Source organism: Chrysoperla carnea, chromosome 4 (genome assembly GCF_905475395.1).
Source record: "Chrysoperla carnea chromosome 4, inChrCarn1.1, whole genome shotgun sequence".
Lineage (NCBI taxonomy): Eukaryota > Metazoa > Arthropoda > Insecta > Neuroptera > Chrysopidae > Chrysoperla > Chrysoperla carnea.
The window spans coordinates 13,887,479-13,907,856 of record NC_058340.1 but is presented as its reverse complement, the minus strand read 5'-3'; the positions used below and the strand labels follow the sequence as shown (position 1 = coordinate 13,907,856).

At 29.0% G+C, this 20,378-nt stretch overlaps 2 protein-coding genes across 2 annotated transcripts; one reads left to right on the top strand and one right to left on the bottom strand.

Annotated features, from left to right (window-relative positions):
* The first annotated feature begins 6,548 nt into the window (after positions 1–6,548).
* LOC123299152 (acyl-protein thioesterase 1) lies at positions 6,549–9,130 on the top strand. The gene is made up of 6 exons (XM_044881408.1): positions 6,549–6,649; positions 6,958–7,028; positions 7,111–7,142; positions 7,205–7,438; positions 7,522–7,675; positions 8,722–9,130. The coding sequence occupies exons 1-6, from the start codon at positions 6,604–6,606 to the stop codon at positions 8,908–8,910; spliced, it is 726 nt and encodes a 241-aa protein (XP_044737343.1). The 5' UTR covers positions 6,549–6,603; the 3' UTR covers positions 8,911–9,130.
* Positions 9,131–15,055: 5,925 nt separating this feature from the next.
* On the bottom strand, positions 15,056–18,435 carry LOC123299151 (ribonucleases P/MRP protein subunit POP1). The gene is made up of 4 exons (XM_044881407.1): positions 17,086–18,435; positions 16,585–16,952; positions 16,147–16,440; positions 15,056–15,348 (listed from the first exon to the last, which is right to left on the bottom strand). The coding sequence occupies exons 1-4, from the start codon at positions 18,410–18,412 to the stop codon at positions 15,058–15,060; spliced, it is 2,280 nt and encodes a 759-aa protein (XP_044737342.1). The 5' UTR covers positions 18,413–18,435; the 3' UTR covers positions 15,056–15,057.
* Between the last annotated feature and the right edge of the window lie 1,943 nt (positions 18,436–20,378).

The following is a 20,378-nucleotide window of genomic DNA, read 5'->3' as shown; positions in this document are numbered from 1 at the left end:
TCTTTTGAGATTTTAAATATTAAATAGATATCGATAACTTAAGTGTATCTTAGATCATACCCACCGACTGTACCGAGTGCGTTCCCTTTAACATGTTATATTAACAGCTCACGCTAGGAACAGCTTTTTTAACGGTCAGCTGTGTACCATTAATCATCGATTGGAAGCGTGGGGAACATTCGCCATACTAACTAACGACAGAAAACAGCTTCTATGAAACTTATGCTTTGTTTTGTTCCTCATTTCTCATCCATGCAACCATAATGTGCCACAGCGAAGCGTGGCTGGCTGTACAACTAGTTGATATAAAAATTTTTGTTGACTTTGAGTTGAAACATAGTTATGGAAATAAATACCACGATACTCAAAATAAAAATGTATATTAAGAAATTCTATTTAAAAAATATAATTAAAAAACATACAACAGACTTACATTTCATTAAATATCGATTGCAACGCAATCATCGTCAGTATCTAAATTTATTTATATTTAGCGACAGACGATGATTGCGTTGTAATTGACATTTAGCGAAATGTAAGTCTGTTGTATGTTTTTTAATTTTATTTTTTGAATAGAATTTCTTAATATACAATTTTATTTCAAGTATCGTGGTATTTATTTCGACAACTACAGCTGGTTTGTAAACACATATGCACTAAAAAATTTTTATTTTAAAATCATTGTTTCTCTTGGTTGCTTGCCTGTAAAGTAAGATACAATACTTTATCCTACCAATAATAAATAAAAAAACAAGTTCATTATGCCGAAAAGTATTTTCGATTTCCTATGGTTGTGACGCCACTTGCTTATCTTACACGAAGTTTATATTCTAGTATTATTAGTTTTCAATAAATATTAATATTAAATATATTAAACTGCTAATTAACATTAAAATGTATTTGAACAGAAGTGTATTTATTTAGTAAATGTTTCTGCTACTGGTATGATTTATTTTGGTAGCTTCTACATCTTTTTAATTGATAATATACGCTTTCGTATGCTATGAATTAAATATTTAATATTCAATTAGGCTGTTTCGAAATACTATGCAATAGAGACTCAAGGCATAGGATGACCTGTGGCATAGACTATAATTACTATGAAGAGGAATCAATTTAACAATTAATCAAAGTATTATATTCTGGGTGATTTTAATAAAGTTTCCGTCCCAATATTTCGAAAACGTAATGAGAAATAAAAAAAGAGTCATATTTTTAATGTCCGATTATTTTTACCCTTTACATAGATTTTTTGTTTGTTAAGTTTATATAAAATTTTGAACTCTTTTAATTTAGATTAAAATGGTAGATTTCATTTAAAAAATTCGACTTAACCCACAGAAAATGGCTGTAAAGTTTTCCCATGTAAAAAATTCAAAACATTGAAATTTAGGTGAAAATAGTGGAGTCTGTAAGGGCTTGTACTTACATCTGAAATTGCTGAAATCTAAAATACGAAATAAAAAACGTATTTAGTCAAATTATCATAATTACAACAACAAAAAATCAGATCGAAGTTAGTATTTGAGACATAAAACAAACAAAATATGACATCTAATTGAATATTAAAAATTAATTTTTTTTTATTTGATTTGTGCTCGTACCGCCAACAATGACAATGTTCAAACCAAAGAATTAGAATTAGACAAAAATTTAAAAAAAATAAAAATAAGAAAAATTTTGTTTTGATGTGATTATAAAGCTTTATTGTTTAAAATTTTTTGTTCAATAATAGAATGAAAGAAGAATTTGATTTTGTTAAAAACAGTGCGAGCACTCAATTTTATCATTTTGAGGTGAGCTTAAGGTTTTTTTTAGTCATGTTAGTTTAAAATTATATTAATAACACATATTCCTATAAAATAATGACTGATATATTATTTACTTATCCATTAGTGGTGTAGAATTTACTTCTCAAACATTTATTGTACTTGTACATAAACACATGTTGATCCTCGTTCAAACGATGAAACTTATGAAATTAGATCTATAAATAACGTCGTCATTCGATTGTTCTTAAATTTTGTATAAATACAATATTATGAGGCAACGGAAACCACGGATCTACGATTTTCTGGCCCATTTTAAAAGCTCATTTATAGTTACAAAAATTGTAGAATTTGATGGGGACATCATATTCTGATATCAGATTGAATCTAGTTCTTCGGGTTGCTTTAATAGCTTATTTAAATTTTAAAAGGTAAGAGATATAGAAAAGTACTTTAAATTAGAAAATTGATCCTTATAACAAAACTAACAATTTTTGTTAAAAATTTTTTTCGAAAAACTTTAGCTTTCAGAGGAAATTCCACTTAAAAATATGTCATTATTGCATTTCATCGAAAAAAATACGCTTTAAGCTTATAGAAAATTGTAGGTCAAAGTCATGGACACAGACGAATGTTTTTTGCCCTTGACAACTTTTGGCCAAAGCATTTTTTCGTGTTTTCTTTCGATTAAATGCATTTTTCGAAAAAATGGTTTGAATGAATGATAGTTTTTTTTCATTAATGAGGATCAAATTTCTAATTTAAAGTGTTATTCTATCTCTTACCGAGCTATTAGGCATTATAGATTAAAATGACCCACCACGGGTATACATGGGTAAAATCGTGGACTAGATTAAAAATTCAGATTCTATTTGAAAATTCATGAAAAATTTTTGTTAGGAAGTTTTTAGTTTTTTTTTTTATTTTTTTTTTTAAATTTATTTATTTATTCATTTTATTGAATAGATCCTATTTATCAATTTGTATGTCAATCGAAGTTGTAGTTTTATTAAAGGAGTTAATTTTCGAATAAAAGAAAGTGTATATATGAAAATTTGAGGCCATTAGTGAAATCGTTCTTGGAGTCAAACATGACGATCTTTATGCAGATATTCATATTAACAGAATATGCTCCAAAAATTAATTAGCCGTTAATTCAAACGTTTATTAAATAAAATACTCAAAAGGAATGAATATATTGTGAGAGATCTCGAAAAAGGCGATTATTGAAGCGTTGTCAAATGAGGATCTAACTAAAAGTTATGTATATTTTATGAATCATTTTAAAATGAATAAACTGTTATTCCTGTTCTAAATCTACACCACTGTTGTTAATCTTAAGTATTTTTTTTGTTTGAGTTAAATACAGTATTGAATTGAATATAAAAAATATTTTGTCTATGTGAATATGAACTATTTTACAAATATAACAAGATTCTAAAAGTATTCATTATCAAACGCATACTGCCAAGAGTGCTAAATTAACTATTTGAATTTTGATTGATCCGATTAAAAGCAGCGTCAAGTTTTTATTCAAAATATTTAATAACTCAATTACATCATAATACTACTAACAGTAAGTGTTTAAAAAGGCGTTGGTAAGGCAGAAGCTGCAATGCATTAACAGTCATTTTAAAGGGGCCTCCAATAAGATTCCGTCGGTTTTGAGTTTAAAATAAAACATGTATTTGTGTTATAAGTTTGAAACATTTATTGTATAATGAAGTACACATCATGAGGTTATTAATGAAATAAAACATCCGACAAATGACCGCCTCGGCTTTGCTGGCACAGGCGTACTTCTTTCATGAAATTTTCAAGGACTGTGTCGCATAAATTTTGCGATATTTCAGTGATACAGCGTTGAATTTTCTTTTTTATCATTGTGGGTTTATTCACATAAACTTGTGGCCTTAAAAAATCCCAAAGAAATAAATCCAAAGGCGTTAAATTGCATGATCTGGGCAGCAATGATGATTTCTAAAACGATAAATAACACGACCAGGAAATGACTCATGCAGTAATTTAATAGTTTCTCTGGCTGTATGACATGTTGCACTGTCCTGTTGAAACCACATGCTGACGGGCGTGTGTTTCTGTTTTTTTGTTATTTGCAGACCAAGTTTGCTCAAATTTTTTCATTAATCTGCTCATAGTGGCTTCATTTAGAGAATTTCGATGGCCCATAATTGTACACATTTTGCGAACTGTGTCTGTTCATTGTTGTGTGTTGTATCACGCCATTTTATTTAACCCCCAGCTGTCTACCTAACGAACGGCTAATTATTTTTTAATATCAAATGATGACGTTTCTATAATGGCGTGCAATTTAAAATCGGCGTTCTTATTGGAACACCTTTAGAATGGGCAAATAGCAGTTAAATACTAACATTTTTTACAATTTTATTTTTATACTTTGTTTACTTCGTAATGAATGTCCAATGAACCGATTTTCAAATACTATTTTTAGACTCTTAAAGCCTTACTTTTTAGTGATTTTAGATAGAATTTTTGAATTTCTCTGTACATTTTAATGATCATAAAGTCACTAAAAATTTCTAACTTTTCAAAAAATTGCATATCTTAATTTTTGCATTCCGTTTTCTACCTCTTAAATTTGAATTCTTTTTTCTTCATCTTTAAATGGAATTATCGTGAAAATATAGTCTATTCAATAAAATAAACAATTATTAAAATCGGTTCGAATTTTGTGGGGATATCTCGAATCATCACACTTCTTGAATAAAAATTAGAAATCCCCGCTTCTAGTTCTTGCATTGAAGTCACAGTGTGGTATGTTGTATTGAGTTATTAGTTTTAAGTAAATGTGATCCCAATTTATAAACCGAACTCAGAATTGTATTGGTATTTATTTGATAAAACAATAAAGCCCAAATGGCGATTAGAAAAAATTAAAATTTAGTCAGTATTATTATAATTATATTAATTTGTTTAAATTTAATTTGGTAAATTTGTTTAATGATTTATTGCATTTACACACAAACATTTAACTTCTTAATTTATGAAACGTACGCGCAGCTACGAATTGTAAAAAAAAAAAGTGTATATAAAAATTTTGAATTTTTTTGAACAGGGTGGTATTGTTTTTAATTTAATTTTTAACACTCACTTTTGGGAGTATAGTTATTTGTTAGGTTCGGGAAAAAAAATTAAATTAACCGTTATATATATGAATAATCCATGATGGTATAGAAATATTGTATAGATTTGAGGCTTAAAATTCGAAAATATGTATTTACGATTCTATTATATATTTTATAAATTATATTTATTGACAATTAAAAACAATTAAAAATTGATTCAACAGAAAAATATTGTTTTATTTTCAAAACGATCCTGTAGGTAGAATTTAACCCTTCATTCATTCAGCTATTTGGACGGTTGGAATCCTAAAAAGTCACTTTTAAAGGCATTTCATATTTACTGAAAATTTAGTTATCACCACAATGGTTAATAATGGATGTAGGAGTTATTTAATGGATAGGGAGCTCTATTAGGAACCTAAGACCTTAGTTTCTCTAGTAATTAACCGTGGACTATGAAATACAGTACCTATGTCTGAAAAATTTAAATAAGACAACTTCTCTTGATCTTGTAGGATAAGAAAAATGTTCAAACTGACTTAATTTATTGATCTCAGATCCGTGCGCAGGAATCATTTTGAGAGGTTCATTTTAAAATTAAAATGTCAAGAAAACAATACAAAAGTCAAATTCTCAAACAAATTTATCTTTTCATAGGCTCTGAGTTTTTTGGGGGTTCCCATTGGCAGGCTGCCCACTTTAGGCAGTCTCCAGCTACGCCAATGGCAAAGTTCAAGGCCAATAAAAAATGTCTCCTAAGTTAAGGTTACAATGACACCCGATGTGTTATAGTTGAATTTCGATCGCACGCATCCTATATTCAAAAAACGTCATACGATCTCAATTTTTCAATTATAGAATAGGCTTTACTCGAACATCAATTTCGACCTCAGTTAGAGTTCCATTTAATCTTAGCCAAGGACGTACCAAGGAGGTATAGACCAGTGCATCTTCCCCTCTGTGCGTGAACTTACCGCATAGACTTTGTTGGTTAATTGATTTTATTAAATTTTGAGACAAAAAATTCCTGATGTTCACTCCTTCCCTGGAGCCAAAGTTGGGTATACGCTCATGATCCTATGTAATTCTAAAAAACCAGTTTTTAAATAAACATAAGTTGAAATCGACGATCGTGTTACCTTAGTCTCAAACCTAAAAAATTTTACCAGCTCTATGATTTTGTCATTTCTATTTGTCAATTTAAAAAAAACACCCGGTATATAGTCATTTAACCTTTCTAAAACGAATTTCATGTTATAACTTTCTTCTCAGCTAATAAGTATGGGTTGTATTACATAATGAAATCTAATTTTTATATATGAAATCTTATTTATTAATATAAACAATCAATAATTCATATTGAACCTATTGCGTAATTAATGCTATTAATAGTCATAATATTAAATGTTGCGTGAATAAATAATAAATACTACACTAGATTAAAAACTAAAATAATCTGATTCAGAACCATAGAAAGATATATCACGTTTTTTAGGATTCTGTCTTCAATAAAAAATATAGGTACTTCACTGGTTTTCAACTAGACTTAATCGTATTATAATAATGATTATAAATTAATTTATGGCTCGATAATATTGATTGGGATAATTTATTATTAATTTTATACTAGTTATAAACTTTTTAATTGTATTTTTTTCAAATTAAAATTTTAATAATAAATGTAAATATATTTGATTGGATTGCTTTTGTATGCTAATTTTTGAGTTTATATGAGCAAAATGTTTTTTAGTAGGTCAACAATTAAATTAATTAAAGGTAATAGTTCATATATATTTTTTACATTGATTTATTTTGATAAAAAAATGCTTATCAATATAAAACTTTTCCAAATGTCCTCTGTGAAAATGAATAGGTTGTATTCTGATAGTTATACAAGTGGTGGAAAATAGAAATTGAAGTCATAAGAGTGGTAGTAGTGTACACTGTGTACTGCGTATAACGTTAGTGCAAATATAATTGGCTTAATGGCGTGTGCTGATGTCAAAAATTGATTAAATTTAATATACTTAACAAATTTTAGTTCAAGATTTTACGTTATATACTTTTATTTATTGTATTTCTAGTCATTCTACCAGTTAGAAAAATGTCGACCAGTCCAGTTGTAATTGCAGCAACTGAAAAACATACAGCCACTGTAAGTACCATTCAACATCATATCATTATTGAAACTTTGAAACTGACAATTATGCGCTAAATATTTATCTTCGTTTTTACAGTTGATATTTTTGCATGGATTAGGTGATACAGGGTGCGTATTCAATCTAGTAATTTTTTTAAAATTTATTTTAATAATAATAACTTTTTATTTAGGCATGGATGGGCAAGTGCGATTGGAGAAATTCGGCAACCATTCATAAAAGTGATATGTCCAACAGCTAATACAATTCCCGTCACTTTGAATGCTGGTTTTCGTATGCCAAGTTGGTTTGATTTATTAACATTGGATTCATCAGGCCCCGAAGATACAGATGGTATAAAAAATGCATGTAAATTAATTCATTCAATGGTTGATAATGAAGTGAAAGCTGGCATTCCGCCGAATAGGTAATTAATTCATTTTTCGAATAATTCAAGAATAAATTTTCATTTCAAAATAATTATTTGTTTTTTTATTTTTTTTGTTTTAGGATCTTACTTGGTGGATTTTCCCAAGGAGGTGCATTAGCCTTGTATTCTGCGTTAACTTATCCACAAAAATTAGCAGGTGTTGTTTGTTTATCATGTTGGCTTCCTTTACACAAGACATTCCCTGACAGTCTTAAAGCTCCTTCAGATTTACCTGTAAGTATCTTTTTCTTAATTTATGTAAATTTGTTAAGTAAAGAAGTGAAAATAAACAACTGACTTAGATAACTGTAGAACAACTCTTACACACAAAGTAATAAGAGTATCTTTTTTCTCACTTCCTCAGTGGATATAGTATATGCTATAAACAAACAAACAAATAATATATGTTGCGTATAAATTTAAAATATATACAATATCTGTATATATACTACAGTAGAATCTCGATAAGTTAAAGTCCAAGGGAAACACAAAATATTTTAAGTTATAGAGGTTTTAAGTTATCAAGTGTCTATGTTAGGTAAAGGTTAATATAGAGGTATGTACATGTTTCTATGTAGTTACTGAGGGCCTATACAGAGATTATTTATTTAAGTTATAGAGGTTGCGTATTTTAAGTTATAGAGGTTTTGGGCTCTGATGAGAAGGGAACATAGTATTTTTTGAAGTAACAGAGGTTTTTATGTTACCGAGGTTTAAGTTATCGAGATTCTACTGTATATAATGTTTTTAACGCCCTCGCGGGTAAACAATGATGTTAACGACAAAATGTTTCAAACAAAAGTTGTTTTTTTTATAAGGAACTTTTTTTCATTTAAACTTTTGTACTATCTCTAACGGATTACAAGATGGGCCCTACTATCAAACATTTGAATTACAGTAATTTGATGCATTACCTGCATTTTGTGTCCATTTTTAACTCCTGCTTACTTATGGGCTTATACCCTCCCCTGGAAATGGACTTTACGAATTACGATAGATTTTGTTGGCTTTGTTGTTCATCGCAAATACTGTAGAATTTATGTAATTTTTAGATCAAAAATGTCTAATTTACTCGCCTCTAGATCGAAAATCGCTTTTTTAACACTCCTGTCCCCATCGGGCTAAAAACTGGGTACCTCCATACCGATCCTCATCGTACAAACAATACAAAGTTCAAAATAATTCCTACTTTAAACAAACAAAAATTAATTGCGTGTACCCTATTTCTAATAAAAAATGGGTGTTTATTTATTTTCTAATATAATTAATAATTGTTTTAGGTATTACAGTGCCATGGAGATTTCGATGCTGTGGTACCATATAAATGGGGACAAATGACAGCATCTTTATTGAAAGTTTTTTTAAATACAACCGAATTTAAAACTTATAAAGGACTTTCACATTCATCATCCGATGCTGAATTCCAAGACGTTAAAAAGTTCGTTGAAAAAGTATTACCAGCCCAATAAATTCAATTATTCCTTGATTTTAAATAATGTGTAAACATTTTGTCAAATATTGTATGCATTCAAATTCATTCTAAATCTAATTACCTAATTATGTACCTAGTTTAGGTATTTAAAAAAACCTAAGTATACATTTAGTCTTAATACCTATTATATACAATAATGATGACTTTGTTATCACAATCGCAATTTTATTAAATTATATTATTATTTCAAACAAAAATTATTTTTTATTTAAAAATTTTTATTACTTATTTATATCTTCTGAAATTAAGGTAGCTATGTTAAATTTGCATCCTCATTAGTACCTACGTTTTTGGAATTAAAATGTTTGTTTTGAAGCCCCCTAAAATCTCTAAAAAATTGTCGACATATTATATGAAATATTCAGTATTCATTATTTGCTATTTTTAATACATTGTGTGTAATAATATAAAATTGTATATTAAGAAATTCTATTTAAAAAATACAATTAAAAAACATACAACGGACTTACATGTCTTTAAATATCGATATTTAGCGGTCACAGCCAACGGCAAAGGAAAATTCAAAGAACGTTTTTTTTTTTTTGTTTCTTTGTAGTCATTTTTTTCAGTATACCACAGTTGATGGCGATGATTAATTGTCTACAGCAGGCAATAACAGACCAAAAGGTTGTTGAAGCAATTTGATAAAACAGGGTCGCAAACGCAACTATGCTAGGAAATAAAACTGTAATCAGTGGCAAGTTGAAAGTCCCATAGCCAATTTGCTGGATAAATGGAAGCAGTCTGTATTACTGTGTGGTTTTTGTTACATGCACCTCTAAACAACTATACGTGAAAGTCGCTTTTCTCAGTTCAATGCTTGATTACAGTATAGCATAGCTACCTTAAATAAGCTAATGTTGGTTAACTGTTTAGTATTTGTTTCTAATTGAATAGGGTCTTACACAATATTTGAAAATTTTTTCAGGGATTCTAAAAGCTGATTAATTAAAAAATGTATTTTAAATTTTAATTGAAAACTTAATTATTCCAAAAGTTTGACAATTATACTCCACCAATGTTTGAGAACATCTAGAATGAATGTAATCATTTTTTTCGAATGAAAGTGTAAGACTCTTATATGCTAAAATAAAGTAGGTAATATTAATTCCTCGTAATTTTTCAACTAATTAAAGTTTATAGAAATCTATTAAACATTTAATATTTTGTAAAAAACACTAAGACAAGACTGATAAATAAAAAGTAAAATGTTTTGTCACCACTATAAAAATTTTTCGACGTATAAGTTACTAAATATTCAATGTTGAGACACCTGAATCCAAATAATTTATAGTCTCTATTTATTATGCAATAAAAGTTGTAGGATATGTAAATATGGATTTCTATCTTGCAATAATAAGCTAATAATGGGGTGTTTCTTGCAGCTTATGGTATTTTTTATTAAAATCACTTTGAATTTAAGAAAACAGTGAGAATATTCTATTAAATTTAAAAAATAAAAGCATTGCTGATAAGAGATCATAAGCTGTAAAGTATTGAAATGATTTTATCTAAATAAAATTTGATAGGAAAACCATTATATTGTGTAACTATTGTCATCATTGTCTTTTGAAAAATAAACGTCAAAATATATGACGAATATGAATATAATTAGTTCATGCGTATACACTCGTATACAAAGAAAACGGATTCCTAATTATTTCCAAATTTTTGGGATAATTATGATAAGGGCTCCAGTTTTTATGGGTTCCACTACAAAATTACATTATTCTTCTTAGGCACAAAGTCGATGAACCACGAGTTTTCATTCATTCTCAAAAATTAAAAGTAATAAGTGTTAAAAATATTATTAAGTAAAAATATTTTAAGGCTTATTAAACGAGAAAAATTTCTTAAGGCTTCCCATAAATATCTCGAAAATTTAGAACATAATGACTCAGTTGATTTGTCTATGAGTATATTTTTATACATACCAACAACTACTTCATGAATAATTCTTATAGGGAATAGGGATTGCAAATTTGACATCCATAAATATTCATGTTGACGTTAAAGCAATAAATTAAAATAATAGGTACAATGGATCCCCGGTAATCCGACTCCTGGCTAATCCGGCGCCCCTTGTAATCCAACTATTGTATTTCAGAGTATAACATATAGAATCTTATCATTGGATTCATGATTTGTCGGATTACAAGGTATTCTTTTGAGTACCTGAGTACTCAAGGAGTCTTAGGCAGTACTCTATAATCCGACAAATTAGATAGTACGACACTGCCATGATAAAAGATTGCCGGATTACCGGAAATCCACTGTATTTAATAAAAATGATATGTTGTATTCAGCAGTATTCAGAGAATTCAGAATAGTTTATATTTTTAAGTTAACAAATTTTTGTTAAATGTTAGTAATTTCAAAAATGATTTGTAGTAAGGTGATTAAATTTTTTTATAAAGAAAAGAAATAATGTAGTTAATAAATGAAATATTTATTGATTGCAATCTAGGACGATTATCGCAACAAAAACGAAAAAAATCATAAGGCGGCTTGATATCAATCGAATGCGGAGGTTTCCGGATGAGTTATCAAATATTGAAAAGGAGGTCATTTTTCTAGGGAAAACAGGGTAAATATACAAAACGAATATTGTCTTTTCTAAAGTAAAGCAACCTATTTAGATAGGTTTTTATGGCTTGAGGTTCAAAATCATGTTTACCAGCATCAATATTATAATGTCGTCATCGTTGATAATATTAAATACACAGGAACAGAAGCACAGTTTGGTGCAAAACGGCAATATCATCTTTTTTTACTGTTTGCAGTTAAAATTATTAAAATTTACATGCACAAGAAAATATTGGTATTAGCACTTGATTGATTAAACGTCAATAATATACAGTTTTTAAACTTATTACCAATGAGTTACGGTAATGAATTTCTTATTAGTTGCTTGTTGAGCCGATTAATTGTAGGTACATAAAAAATTGTTTTTGTATGTGTTGCATTTTGAATGTTTTCAAGTTTAGCATTTTGATTATCAACTTTTACAAACATTAAGCGTTTTATAAAATAACATTGAATCACAACTATACAATTAAGATAATTAAACTATTTTTCAATAAATTTTTGGAAAAGTAATCTTATTCAAGATTATTAATTTGTAATATATTAAGCTTGCTTGGAGTCCGCCTGCGTGCCTACCATTTCTCCGTGGAGATCACTGATCTCTATAAACTTCTGTGTAAATAAAATTGTAACATGTATCATTGATGTACGCGCTTCAAGCAAAAACAAGACTGATAAGTTTTATTCGTTCAGTTTCTGGAATTAAAATTGAGGTCTATAAGTCGTTGGAAGATGCAGCTGTAATCGAACATATATTTTATCTATTCAGTCGCTGTAATCAATTTTGGTGATGCTCCGCAATCAAGCAAACAAGTCTTATTTGCGTAACTATCAGAGATTTGGCGGGTATCGCTTGCAAATAATTCTACCTTCAGCTTCTGTTAAATCGCTAACACATTATTTACAATAGTTAACAACTACGTTTATAAGGGCTCTAGCTTCTAAGACCCCAACAAGCCCATTAAAATAAGTTTAATAAAAGCTCTTGAAAACGGCTACACTACATATCTTATTCATTTTCTAAATGCCCTTAAGAGGTTTTCATGGCGTGATTAAATATCTTATTTTTATAAAAATAATGAGTAGCTAGATATAGCTCGCAAGTAATTAAAATAAAATAGGAAATTTCTTCAACACATTCTTAGTCATGTTACTAATCTTTTTTTACAAAACTTAAAGATATTTTCGAAATGAGAACAAGATTTTAAAGAATCATTGGATCATAGTACAAATAAAACGCCTTTAAATTATAGTAAGTAATTTTTGAAAACATTCAAAATTCACGTTAAAAAAACAAAATTTTAAGTTATGAGATGTAGATTATTCTTTCCAAGTTGACTTGAATTTAAGCAATAGTTCAGAGAAAATAATATTGTTAGTTAATTTGAAAACTCTGAAAACAAGCAATTGTACCTTAATCTATTTAATGAGTAAATTAATTGTAGTGTGATCAGTGTTATCCAAATCAAAACAACCACGTTAACTAGTAGCCTAATTTTTTTGTTGCGGTTGATATAAGAAGTATGAGTTGGACAATCGCAGAAGTACGTTTATAATGTGTTATCACACTAGGGCGGTAATGAACAAAATATATATTTCCATACGTGAGAATTGTTTTTAAATTGTCCCACAAGGCTAAGGTAAGAGTAAAAAATTTTAAAAATCACAGCTTTACACAGGAATTATTGACTTTTTAATGCCTATACCTAACTCAAAAAGTTATCAGACAAAGAAGTATTTAGATCATCGTTCCAAGATGCCAAGAATTGCGAAATGGTTAAACGATTAAAATGAGCCGATAAAAAGAGATTTTGAAAAGAGTAAACTTGACCAATACCCAATTTTTATAACATTAGTGAGGAGAGTCTTTATACAGAATTGTTAAAGACTAACATTACGAAGTGAAAGGGTTAAATCTTTTAACTGTTAAAAATATTTATTATGGCAATTCGATTTAAAATTGGAAGTTTATAGTTGATTAACGAAGCAAACTTATGAGTATTAAATTAATTTTTCCCATTTTTCGATCTAAATAATTTGGATAACACTGATTTGAACAAAAATTTGATTCTTGTTTTGTACTAATATATAAGAATCATTGTAATTCATCTTAAGATACTGAGCAATATTTCAAATTTAGAATCTAAAAGTAAACAAAAATGCATTCTAGTTATTAATACTAAAACGCTAGTAATATTAATAATTTTAAAACTAATTGGATCCTGTACAGAATATTTTGTCTGTGTACTCTGATATTATTATGTTAATTTTTATCTGACCATTTAACTAGTTTATGCAAAACAATAAACAAACCGAAAATATATTTATTAAGCAATTTGTTATTCCCCTACTTTTGCATTCCCAGATTTTAATGTTCAACAATTATTTTTTCGTTTATTTCAAATCGTCCCAACCATGGAACGGGCGGTATGACTGAAGAGTAGCTGTGGAGTGTCCATGCATTTTTTTAAATGGGGTAGAAATGAAAATGGTTAGACATTTTAATAATAGACCGTGGGACACCACGGGTTTTTTAAATGATAAATTCATACTTGAAACTTCGTGGGTGACTTCTTTTTGACGAGTCTACCAAACTTTATAATTTTTTTTCGAAAAGGCTGCGTTTTCAAATGAGCATGATGACGTCATTATGAGTTACCATTCTGAAAAAAAGGCGGATTTTGTCAGACACTATAATCACTGGATGATATTTATAATTATTAAACAATAAAATATTTAGTCCGACAAATAATACTGCACCGATGAGCTAGTATAATACGTACATGGTTCACTTTTGCTGAATTGTTTAATAATTATTAATATTATCAAATGGTCTTAGTGTCCCTGAAAAATTCCCTGCTGCGTTTTTTCAAAACGGTAACTCGTAAAAAGAGGAAATTTTAGTAGACTCGCCAAAAGGAAGCCACCTACGGTCTATAAAGCTGAAACTTGGTTTTGGAGCAAGAACAGTTGATACTACTTTAATAATGAATAGAAAGTTTACATACCATTAGATTGATGAAAAAAAAAGGTGCCATATCAGGTCAAAGGTAACAGTTTTGAATCTTAAAAACATGAGTAAGATATTACATACGTATATAAAGCATTAAGTTGATTTCCCAAAAAGTGTTTTTTAGTAAACTCATAACTTTTTTTAGTAAAATGAAGATCTGCTTTACGCGTAGACTGAGATCTAAATATTGGATACCGTTGATTAAAACGTATGTTTCTTTTTACACCGATTATACTATGACGAGGGTTATGTGTTTGGCCGGTATGTATGTATGTTCATCTGTTCCCACCTAGATTCTAAACTACTTATTCTTACAGAACATTCGACACCCTTCACAAACAATTAATAATAATGTATAACAATCGTATAATTAGAAAAATTAAATTTAAATAAATATATAACTTCTTTCTACTCATAAAATATAACTTTTGTCAAAGAATTAAACCTAAAAAAAAAAATTATATTATAATTCTTCCTATATTCAATGCTTAAACATAATAACCAAATTTTAATTACTCTTTACATTTAAATAATAATCTCAATATTAGCTAATCGATAACATCGATTGCTTGTATTTCTAACGAAAATAGTTTTATTTTTTATGAATGCAACACTTTGTAATGTTATAAAGCCCACTGCACACGATTTGGCTTTATTAAAACTGAAATCACCATGTGTAATGTAACCAATTACTTCACGATCACAAGAATGACGAATAGTTGTTGCCTCTGGAATCCATAATTCACGCATTTTTTTGCATTGATCTTCAATTATTTGTGATGTGTTTTGTTGCATATTTGGTGTTGTATTTTCCTCCTAAAAAATTATTATTTAAAAAACGAACCAATTTTTATAAATTTATATATAATATCTCTAAAGACCTGTTTACAAGATATTGCTTTGAATAAATAAATATAATTATTAGTAAATAATAAAGCCTTCCGAGAATAATACATAGCGCTGAAAATGGTTGAATGTGCCAGTGACAATGACATCTGATTTCATAAATTCACATATTAGACAAACAGGCAGACGTTTTATTTCTACTATTGAAGATTAAGGTATTTCCAACATTAATAGACAGACTTGTCGACAGATTTAGCCTATTTTTTTCATAGACTTAGAATAATGTTAGCTGTGAGATCCCGAAGTTGCGTATTATTTGGTCGTTTAGATCGCGAGATAATCAGCTGCAAAGTTCGCGATTTTCTCACTCAAAGCATGTAAAACTCACTGTCATCCCATCTATTTTTAACGATATTAAAAAATTATTTTGGCAGAATTTAACAAAAATTAGGAGAGTTGAAAGAAAAGTTTTTAGAATAAAATAAAAAAATTTTAGATATTAATTTTGATGTAAATTGGAAAAAATTGGGAACGTAGGCATAATTATATCGTGTTTTAAACGATGGAAATTTCTGAAACTTTGAGATCTAATAGTAAGCCCTATTTAGTTCTTAAATTTAATTTCTCGTTAAATTTTTGACCATAGTTTTAGCATAGGAACTGTAAATTCCATATTGGAAATAGTGAAAAGTGTTATGGTTATTTTTAAGGAAAAAGGTTTTTTATGGCTAAAATGAGATACGAAATATATTACTAATAGATGCTTACCCTGCACTTTTTTTTAATAGCTGTTCGTTTTCGTTTAAGTCGTTTTAACAGTGTTTTATGTTCGTTTCGTAACTGTTTTCGTTTAATTTCATTGACATCAACATGTACTTTTTCGAGGATATTCTCACTGTTTTTACTTGTAGTATCATTTGCATTTGGTAAACAAATAATCGCAAACCTTTGAACTAAACCACGATGTTTTAATTGTATTTTAACAGGCACTAAAACCGCCTCTTGTGTGCAATCAATTTCTAATTTTCCTTTCATTTCTAATCGATTTGTTTCTAAATAATTCTGAAAATTAAAGGTAAAAGGAAAAAGGTAAATGGAGTGTACTTTGATATGTTTCAAGTGCGAGTTTAGGGTTCAGTGCTTCAAAAATTTGTCGAGGGTTTTTTACATTTCGTACTTATATCAATATGTATAGATTATTTATACCTGAATTTTGGTAAGTAATTGCACATCCCGTAAAACATAAAAGTTATCTCCAACTGGATTCTCAAGCCATTCTTTTGCCAACATATTCCATTTACATAAAAATGGAGAAACGATACCAAATTTTGTATAATTGACTCGTTTACTTGGAGGCAGCTTAAAATATTTTTCAACTAAGAAATTTTTAATTCGATTGTTTTCATTTTGACCAGCATTTGTATCGGGGGGAAAATGAACTCCTTTGAAATTTTCAAGAATTGATACACGATCTTCACGTAATCCACCAGCTCTAGCGCCCCACATAATTAATGTTCTCCAAAGAGGTAAACCCCAACCAGTTGGTAAAATAATGTCGTATCCACTCCCATAACCTAAGCATCAAAAAATTTGTAGGTTTTTACAGAAACAATAAGGAACAGAATCTTAATTTACCAATCAAGAAATATTTTGCAAAAAAAAAATCTATATATTTCTCAAAGTAAAACTATTGATTGGCTTACTTACCCAAATTGGTAGTTTGATTTCCAGGCCTTTGAATAATTAAAACTGGTAAAGTAGCTACTTTTTTGAATATTGAATCTTGCTCACCAGGAACAAGTTGACTGCTTTTAAGATTACAAATTTGTGTATTACTTAATTGATCTTCTAACGATTGCTTACGTATTGCAGGATCCCAAATATGACTAAACGATAGATTACTTGGTAAGGATGGAATAAACGCTAATTCATATTCATCGTCATCATTTGCAACAGCTTTAGTTCGTTTTTTTGGAATATTGAATCGTGGATCGCATACAGTTAAACCGATTATAATTCGCGGTGGTAATTCTGCAGGCGATGAGACATTCAGATCATTCCAAAACTCAGATTGTTCAATATTTGAATTTAGATGATTTTCAAACCAATTATTTTTTGATATATTATTTTTATTTGCAATTTCAAAACACTTTTTTAAGACTATATGTGATAAAGGTCCGGTTAATCGAAAACGATTAATATCTTTTCTCAAATTATTTATTTCGATTTTACCTTCATTTTTATTAGTTTTACTTTTTAACACTTCTAAAACTTCATTACTATATCCTGGATGTACCCATATCCAAAGTGTACGAAAATCATTTTGGTTCAAATTTGGTTTCCAAAAAAATGTAGCTTCACCTATTGATTGATTTGGATACGAGTTTGGATAATAAAGCATAATTGTACCTTCCCTTTGCCCGTTTATGTAACATTTAGCTCCAATGCTTAAACCAGTTTTTGGACTAGTCATTTCACTGAATATATCTAAAATGCTATTTTGCATTCCAGAAATTTCAATGCAATTATAATAAGAAATATCTTGGATTAGACAATGTTGTGCACTTGCTCGATATAGTGCTCGAAAAGATTTATCGCAAGGTTTATCAGGAATTTTAAAACCCCATCGTTCAATCATATGAAAACGCTTTGCATGCCATAAATGTGTTTCAAGCCAACATATTCGTGTTTGGCGTCTTAAATATTCTTTTTGTAAATTGACTGGACGTCGTCGATATTTTCGAGATGGACGTTTTTGTTTCGGTGGTAATCCAGATTTAATGAGTTGGTTTAAATGACCTTTTCGTAAACGTCTTGGTAATCTTTTAGTATTATGGCTCATTACACGTCGACGCATATGTATAGGTAATTTTTGAAATATTAATTTTGTAGATGTTGGATTTTGTAAGGAATTTTCCAAAAATTCAATTTCTTGAGCTCTGGCTGCCGCATATTTAAAGATGTTGATATCATTAGGAAGTGAATGATCACCTCCTAATAATGAATCAAATTGTTTCTTTTCTTCTGATTCCATACTTATTTAATATTTAGAAGTAATTTATATTGGTATTGAACAGCAATATTAGTAATTGAATTATTTTTTGAGGTTTTGTTTACTACTTTTGAAATTAACATGCTTTGACCATAGTAAATGTAGTTAAAATTGAAAAGTATAGAGGGACCAACTATGTCAACGAGAGGGAAATATAAAAATGTAAAATCGACATCGGGTCCAACAAATCAAATTTAGCTAGACTTAAACAAATATATAGTGAAGAAAAACATTTTTAGTGGGATGTTTGCGATTAATTTAAATCGTAGCATTTATGAAATACATTTGTCAATATTTTGAATTTGCCTGGAAATTTGAAGGTCGTAAAATTTTAAATTGCCACCAACATTTAGGAAAGAGTTGACTGAGGCCTGTGATTGTTTTTAAAGATTTCATGGTGCATCCAATAAAATAGCTGCAATATTTTTTAGCTCTTTGATTATAAAATATCGCTTCTGTGCATGTTATGTCAATTCGACCGAGTAAAACCTAATTGTTTACCTACTAACAAAATCGACGCTAGGCGCTAGTATTTATGAGTCGAATGTGCTTAGATTTTGTAACTGAAACAATTTTTTAATTAGATATCGCTTCCAGGTGCAAATGACTTCATGCCATTCACGCAAACCGATTGATTACATATAAGGGGTAGTTTTATAAAGCCGCTATGGCACTGAGAGAGGGCTTGTTTTTTTTATTAGATACCTCTTTCAGGTACCAATAGAGTAACTCTGAGAAAAAGTAATTGCACGGTGTAATAAAAAGAAGTAAATAAATCAATTAATAAATTCTATTTAATTCTCAACGAAAAAAAAAAGCGACAATACTCTGGAAAGAGAGACATTTGGCAACCCTATGTACGAGTGACGTCATGTTCGCCGTAAAAACATGAGACATTCCAAATATGAGACAAATTGACCCCATATCCCTTATAGGTAGACAATCTCGGTTTGCGCGGACGGCATGAGGGTCCTCGTATCTGGAAGTAGTGTTTCACTAAATGTACCCATCTAAAATGATATTTTGCATTCTAGATATTTTAATAAAATTGTAATAAGACCTAAAAAATGTATACCCTGAAAAAAATGGGAGTAAAATATCCTAGAATGAAACAAAACATCGCTCGATTCTTGAGCTACTAAAAAGGTTACGCTTTTCTATAATAATGAATCACTTTAAAAAACGGCAACAAATTTCCAACAATTGAATAAGAACGAATAAATAAAATATTATAAAATCTTCAACGAGTTGACATAAGGTTATCAAAACAACTCGTTTTCTCTACAAATGATTAAAATTTGTTGAGTTTTACAAACTAAAACAAATGTAGGTACAAATATTATATTGGTATTACTCGATAATTTTTAAATTAAGTGAACAAAATAAAAATTGTTTTTATAAGCAAATACCTAAATCTTTATTAGTTATTAATACAATAATTAAATTTTGTTTAGTGTTGGCCGTGTAGGTCGTAATTGTTTAACAAATTTGTTAAAACTGTTTTGTATACAGTGTATACCATTAAAGTAAGTAATCAAATATCGTTTACCAGGTGTTCCATTTTAAACAATTCAGCTGAATGTATCTAAAACGAAGCTTCTTGGAGAAAAAAAGACATAAGCAAAATTTATTATAGGTATAGGTACTCAGGCGGAGACATCTCCTTCAGAGTAGAGAGTTTAATCTTGACCTTGACTGCCAATAAGGTCTTTTAAAAAGTAGAAGTGATAAGAGATAAGAAAAATTTTAAATTGTAAATTTATTTTTTATTAAATACCAAACAACTTTTACTGGATCATTATTCGGAGGAAATCGGATAGTATCAAAATGTGTGCTTATAATTCCCTCGCTTATCCCATACCCTTAACACCAACTTTACTTCCATTCCTTGGACAATAAGATGGCTTTCGTCTTGGCTTCGGTCTCATGAGTTTAAAAGTATGGCTTA